This window comes from Rhincodon typus, chromosome 5 (assembly GCF_021869965.1).
Source record: "Rhincodon typus isolate 14 chromosome 5, sRhiTyp1.1, whole genome shotgun sequence".
NCBI lineage: Eukaryota > Metazoa > Chordata > Chondrichthyes > Orectolobiformes > Rhincodontidae > Rhincodon > Rhincodon typus.
In genome coordinates, this window is record NC_063336.1 from 289,642 (window position 1) to 297,075 (window position 7,434).

Genomic DNA, 7,434 nt, shown 5'->3' on the forward strand with positions numbered 1-7,434 from the left:
TGAGCCATGCAGGGGGGTGGTTGTGGAAATGTGGGTGGGGGGATAGTGTGCCAAAGGCCATTAACAGGGTGCAGTGGTGGGGTGAGGGAGTGACAGAAGGAGACGTACTGAGTGGTGAGCTGACATAGTTACTGTCACAGTTTCTAACAGGCTTGTGAATGGCAGCAGGTATTGCTGACACTCGCAGAGTCTTGTAGCCAATGGGTACAGGGTATACTCACTCCAAGTGAATCACGTGGGTTGGTGAACATGCTGTCAAACACATGGTCTATGTTGGCCATTTTCATCGCGGCTCTGAAAGATAACCAACAACTGGACTGAGACAGACACAGGAAAATCATTTTAAACCTCCCACCCTCCACACACATCCTCCAAACAACCTCCAATTACAGTGTGTCAGGGTGTCACAGACAAGCCAACCCATTCCTAATGTATGTCTCCCTCATCTACTTCAGAGGATGGTTTATAGGCAGCTAACTGCAAATACACATTTATATTTAAGCGTAGCATGGAAAGATTACACAATATTTTAAAATTCATTCACAGGATGAGGGACGTCACTGGCCAGGCAGCATTTATTGCCCATCCCTAATTGCCCAGAGGGCAGTTAAGAGTCAACCACATTGCTGTGGATCTGGAGTCACATGTAGGCCAGACCAGGTAAGGATGGCAGTTTCCTTCCCTAAACGACATTAGTGAAGCAGATGGGTTTTTCTAATTGGCAATGGTTTCACAGTCATCACTTAGGCTCTTAATTCCAGAAATGTTAGTAATTGAATTCAAATACCACCGTCTGCCACGGTAGGGTTTGAAATCAGGTTCCCAGAACATTACCTGGGTCTAAAACATAGAACAGTACAGCACAGTACAGGCCCTTCAGCCTACAATGCTGTGCTGACCTATTATCTTACTCTAACATCAAACTACCCGGCATACCCTACATTTTACTATCATCCATGTGCCTAATGTATCTGACTCTGGATCAACAATCCAAAGCCACCTGCTGTTCACAGAAAATTCAACTGACTTTGTAGAAACGGCCAAGGAAATCTTTCCAGGAGTTTCTGGCACTTATTACTGGAAAACCTGGCTTTGAAATGAACGATCCGAAACGTCAGCTTTCCTGCTCCTCTGATGCTGTGTGACCTGCTGGTTCATCCAGCTCCACGCTGCATCGACAAAAACGAGATGGTGGGCTCTGTTTAATACTCGCCTGTCAACCTTCTCTGGTCTTATAGATCTGTTACAGAGACCCACGGGTCAGTGAGGAAAACACCTGTGAAACTGCAAGGCCCCTGACTGAAATTTCCTTCTCTTAGTCAGAGTTCCAGGGAACCTGTTGGAGCTTCCCAACAGCTGTTTTACTGACCACCTGGTGAAAACTGATCAGGTCAACCATCACAATGGTCTAAAGTCTCATATCTGAGAGACAGTGAACCAGGTAGGATTTCCCAGCAATAGTTCCATGGTCATCAGTAAATCCTTAATGCCAGACATCTTTTATTGAATTCAAATTCCACCAGCTGCTGGGGTGGGATTCAAACCAGATCTCCAGAACATTACTTCAGAGATAGTAGGAACTGCAGATGCTGGAGAATCTGAGATAACAAGGTGCAGAGCTGGATGAACACAGCAGGCCAAGCAGCATCATAGGAGCAGGAAGGCTGACGTTTCAGGCCTAGTATAGTAAGGTATAGTTTTAATTCTGGCTCACAATATTGTTGTTAATCAAGTTTTGTTAATAATAAACGGCTTATTTGAGTTGTTTCGAGAAGCCTTGTGACTATGTTTTACGCCAGAGAGGAGGACCAAAGAGAAGCAGGTGACTAATTGTGGCTGATTGTTACTGAGACTGAGAGTGGTGGGGATGTGGGATCAGAGTGTCAGCACTTCCTTCTGTCACAACAACATTGCTGTGGGTCTCCATTTACATGTAGGGCAGCAGATTTCCTTCAATGAAAGACAAAGTGAACCCAAACGGGGTTATCACTCAGGCAATCTTCAAATTCCAGCACAAACAAGAACAGAAGTTGCTGGAAAAGCTCAGCAGGTCTGGCAGCATTTCTGAAGGAAAAAAACAGAGTTAATGTTTTGGGTCCAGTGACCCGTCCTCAGATGCTGCCAGAGCTGCTGAGCTTTTCCAGCAACTTCTGTTTTTGCTTCTGATTTACAGCATCCGCAGTTCTTTTTACTTTTTATTTCAAATTCTAGCAGCAGGTGCAGGACTGGGATTTGAAGCAGGGTCCCCTGGGTCTAGCTGGGGCCTCGGGATCATGGGGCCTGGCATGTGGCTCTCTCAGTGGAGAGTATCTGAGCCTCACAGGACACCCCAGAGGTCCCCTTCCCACAGGCTGCAAGCCAGTACCTGTTCAGGAAGAAAACTCCACGGATGGTCTCATAGGGGTTTGAACGAGTCCGAGCACGTCGCATCTCCTCTCCCTCCAGCTCATCGAACACGCTCTGCAAACACACACAGCAGCACTGTGACCAAGACACACAGGCAGCAGCAACAATTCACGGACCCAACATGCAGCGAGGAGCTCTGCCCATCTCACCCCCCACACCCTCTCACAACACTGTCCCCCACAACCTCCCCTTTTGGCGGGGGGGGGGTGTCCGACATCCTCCATCAGCCCCCAACACCTCCCCATGGGATCTCTGACACTGTCCATCCTATCCCCTACCCAAGGTCTGACAATGATACCTAACTGTCCCACACGCGCGCATGCACTCACCTTGCAGCGTAGGACATTGCTGAGAAGAGTTTGGTCACAGAATTCCGTCTCATCCTCAATTTCCATTTTCCGCTGGGGTTGGGGGGTGGGGGTGTGGGTGGTGGTCGGGGGAGGCAGAATGGAAAGGTAAGTTCCACACTGGCAGGAAGTTCAGTGAATTTTGAAACTAAGCAGAATGAGGACCATGCTTGTACTTTTTACCTTGTCCACAGTCATCCACTGTCTCAGCTCTGCCAGCGGCGGAATCTCTGAGGAACATTCTGGAAACCATTCCACCTGCTCATAAGCGCTAGGCTGGAAAAGAACAGGTCTTTTTACAACAGGATACCTCACCAGGCCCTTGCCCACCCCCAAAGATGTCCCATCACCTAAAACCACACACCGCCATGAGATCATGACAACCAGGTATGAAACCACAAAATAACACAGAGGCTACTCCAACACAGAACAGGAGCAGGCCCTTTGACCCATCCTGTCTGTGCCAACCACGACGCTATTCTAAACTAATCCCATCTGCCTGCCTGTTCATGTGTCTGTCTAAATGCCTCTTAAACCATCTTACTATATCTCCTACTATCACCTCCCCTGGCAGCGTATTCCTGACGCCAATACTTTCATATATCTCCTTTAAACTAGTCCCCACTCACCTTAAACCTATTACATTTCCACCCTGGGATTATCCATGCCTCTCAGTTTTATATTGTGTGTTAGAGTGGGTTGGGCCTGGAAACTACCAGAGTGACCACCCCAACAGACTCCACCCCAAATCCACAAAAGTCATTCCGTAACCTCCCTCCCGCCCTGGAGGGACAGTGATAATCTTGGGAAAGACCTGGAACAGGCCAGATGTTTCCTGGTCAGCCCTGTGGAGGAAGATAATTGCCTTTAGGACAGGGGCTGACACAGGGCCTGATTCCCACAACCCCCTCTGTCTCTGAACTCTTACCTCTGTCTCTTCGTGCCAATCCACGTCCAGGTCTCCATCGAAGCCTTTGATTTTCAGACCCAAGCCGCGGCGGCCCCTCTGTAATGACGCCTCCACTATCTCCTTTCGACCCTGTCCAAACTTACCCAGGCCTTCCCCTTCACGATAGCCCATCTTCACCTGGGGAGGACAGCAGACAGCATTATTAACAGGACACAGTGTCTCTGAGCTCCATTGGGTTAAAATCCTGGAATTCCCTCCCTAAGGGCATTGTGGGCCTGCCAACAGCACACCATCACCTCATTCGTAATGGGTAATAAATACTGGATCATTGCACGGTACCCTCGTCCTTCAGTGAATTAAAGAGTTCCCACACCAACATGAGCTTGTCAGAGGGTCTAACAGCAGGACAAGGGGCAATGCCTAAGGGCCCAGTCCCTGCTCCTGACGGATAGCACACAGCAGACAGCCAGCTCAGGACCACAGTCAGATGCTGAGTGAAATGGTTCAGGAGAGATACTCTGCCGTCTCCCACAGTGTACCTCCTGACACACAGCCCATTCTGAACAGTCTGCAGTTTGTGGAAATACACCAGCAGAGCAAACTGAAAAGTGATCATCACCTTCACAATCAGAACGGCCTTCACTGTCACATGCACTGGAAGGTGTGCAGGGAAAAGTCTGTGATGTCACTTCTCGTCACCATCTTAGGTGGAGCCACTTCGAGAGAGAGAGAGAGAGAGAGAGAGAGAGAGAGAGAGAGAATGTGTGTGTGCGCGAGCGCGCGCGCGCGGGCGGGAGAGAGCCAGCGAGCACGCGCGAGAAGGGGCGGGTGAGAGTGTCGAGTAAAGGAATAAAGCATATAGGGAGGACATAGGCAGCAATGGGAATTCTGTCACACAGGGGAGCTTACCATCAGTTTCTGAGAGACGCTGTTGTACATGGAGTACTTGTTGGACAGAGTGTCTGTTGGTAAATCAGTCGGGGACACAGAATGATCACAAACAGACCCAAACATGGGCCTGTGCCCCTCACTGTCACTGTCTCCATCATCGCTGCTGTCCCTTTCTGTGAGGAGGGGAAACAAAAAACAGACAAAACTTACAGCCTTTTCACAACCATTACATAGAAACATAGAAAACGAGTGAAGGAGTAGGCCATTCGGCTCTTTGAGCCTGCCCCACCATTCTCTATGATCATGGCTGATCATGCAATCTCAGTATCCCATTCCCACTTTCTCTCCATACCCCTCGATCCCTTCAGCTGCAAGGGTCTTGTCCAGCTCCCTCCTGAATATATCCAGCTTCTTGTGGGAGAGAATTCCACAGCTCAGTCAATCCAGTCTTTCCCCATCTGTCAGTCCTGCCATCCCAGGATGGAGGCTGGTGAACCTTCACTGCACTCCCTCAGTAGCGAGAATGTCCTTCCTCAGACTAGGAGACCAAAACTGCACACAATACACAAGGTGTGGCCTCACCAAGGCCCTGTATAACTGCAGCAAGATGTCCCGACTCCGATAGTCCAATCCTCTCGCTATGAAGGCCAACGTGCCATTGACTTTCCTCACTGCCTGCTGCCAACCTTCAGTGACTGTTCCACCATGACACCCAGGCCTCGTTGTACCTCACCTTTTCCTAAACTGCCACCATTCAGATTATAACCTGCCTCCCCCTGTTTTTGTGACCCAAGTAGATAACCTCACATTTATAACCTCAGGCAGAGAGAGACCTGAACCAGAACCAGCCACCCAGCTTAGTGTCATCTGCAGATTTGGAGAGCAGTCAGAAGTCGTGGTACACATTGGTACCAATGACATAGCTAGGAAACGGGATGAGGTCCTGAAAAGTGAACGTAGGAAGATAGGATGGAAGTTAAAAGGCAGGACGAGCAGAGTAGTCATCTCAGGATTGCTACCAGTGCCACGGGCTAGTGAGGTCAGGAATAGAGAGCGAGTGCAACTGGACACATGGCTACAGAGCTGGTGTAGGAGGGAGGGCCTCAGGTTTGTGGATCATTGGGATACCTTCTGGGGAAAGTGTGACCTGTACGGGAAGGACGGGTTGCACCTGAACTGGAGGGGCACCAATATCCTGGGCGGGAGGTTTGCTAGAGCTCTTTGCGAGGGTTTAAACTAGTTTGGCAGGGAACCGTAGCCAGTGTACAGACAGATAGAGCAAGCAGACAATCTGTGAGGAAGAATAAGCAGTTGATAGGGCAAAGTTGCAGTCAGTGCAACGGGTTGAAGTGTGTCTATTTTAACGCAAGAAGTGTCAGGAATAAGGGTGACAAACTTAGATCAGTACTTGGAGCTACGATGTTGTGGCCATTACGGAGACTTGGATAACACAGGGGTAGGAATGGTTGTTGGATGTTCCGGGGTATAGAAGGTTCAAAACAAATAGGGAGGGAGGTAAAAGAGGTGGGGGAGTGGCATTGCTAATCAGGGATGGTATCCCAGCTAAGAGAAAGGGAGGTCGTGGAGGAGGGTTTCTCCACTGAGTCAGTATGGGTGGAAGTCAGAAACAGGAAAGGAGCAGTCACTTTATTGGAAGTTTTCTATAGACCCTCCAATAGCAACAGAGACACTGAGGAACAGATTGGGAGGCAGATTTTGGAAAGGTGCAGAAGTAATAGGGTTGTTGTCATGGGTGACTTCAACTTCCCAAATATAGACTGGAATCTCCTAAATGCAAATAGTTTGGATGGAGCAGATTTTGTCAGGTGTGTCCAGGAAGGATTTCTGACTCAATATGTAGATAGGCCGACTAGAGGGAGGCCATATTGGATTTGGTACTTGGCAATGAACCAGGTCAGGTGTCAGATCTCTTGGTGGGAGAGCATTTCGGTGATAGTGATCACAACTCCCTCATCTTTACTATCGTCATGGAGAAGGATAGGAGCATACGATATGGGAAAGTATTTAATTGGGGGAGGGGGAATTACAATGCTATTAGTCAGGAACTGCGGAGCACCAATTGGGATCAGATGTTCTCAGGGAAATGCACGACAGAAATGTGGAGGTTGTTTAGGGAGCATGTGCTAAGGGTACTGGATAGGTTTGTCCCACTGAGGCAAGGAAAGGATGGTAAGGTGAAGGAACCTTGGATAACAAGACATGCGGAACATCTAGTCAAGAGGAAGGAGGAAGCTTAAGGTTAAGGATGCAAGGATCAGACAGGGCTCTAGAGGTCTGCAAGGTAGCAAGGAAGGAACTGAAGACTGGACTTAGGAGAACTAGAAGGGGGTATGAGAAAACCTTGGTGGGTAGGGTCAGGGAAAACCCCAAGGCTTTCTATACTTACGTGAGGAACAAGAAGATGGCCACAGTGAGGGTAGGGATGATCGGGGATAGTAGAGGGAACTTGTGTGTGGAGTCAGAGGTGGTAAGGGAGGTCCTTAATGAATACGTTGCTTTAGTATTCACCAGTGAGGGGGACCTTGACATTTGTAAGGACAGCGTGCAACAGGCTGATATGATTGAACAGGTTGATGTTAGGAAGGAGGATGTGCTAGAAATTTTGAAAGACATGAGGATAGATAAGTCCCCTGGGCTGGACGGGATATACCCAAGGTTACTACGGGAAGCGAGGGAAGAGATTGCTGCCCCTTTGGCAATGATCTTTGCATCCTCACTGTACACTGTAGTAGTACCAGAAGATTGGAGGGTGGCAAATGTCATTCCCTTGTTCAAGAAAGGGAATAGGGAAAATCCTGGGAATTACAGACCGGTCAGTCTTACTTCTGTGGTGGGCAAATTATTGGAGAGGATTCTGAG

The 7,434-nt window shown here is 48.8% G+C and overlaps 1 protein-coding gene across 1 annotated transcript in view; it reads right to left on the bottom strand.

Moving 5' to 3' along the window:
- Positions 1 to 7,434, bottom strand: part of cmtr1 (cap methyltransferase 1) — a 36,908-nt gene that overhangs the window by 27,820 nt on the left and 1,654 nt on the right. The window contains 6 exon segments of the mRNA XM_048597398.1: positions 222 to 294; positions 2,366 to 2,460; positions 2,736 to 2,807; positions 2,937 to 3,029; positions 3,682 to 3,840; positions 4,573 to 4,727. Coding sequence (XP_048453355.1) covers positions 222 to 294; positions 2,366 to 2,460; positions 2,736 to 2,807; positions 2,937 to 3,029; positions 3,682 to 3,840; positions 4,573 to 4,727 — 647 coding nt within the window.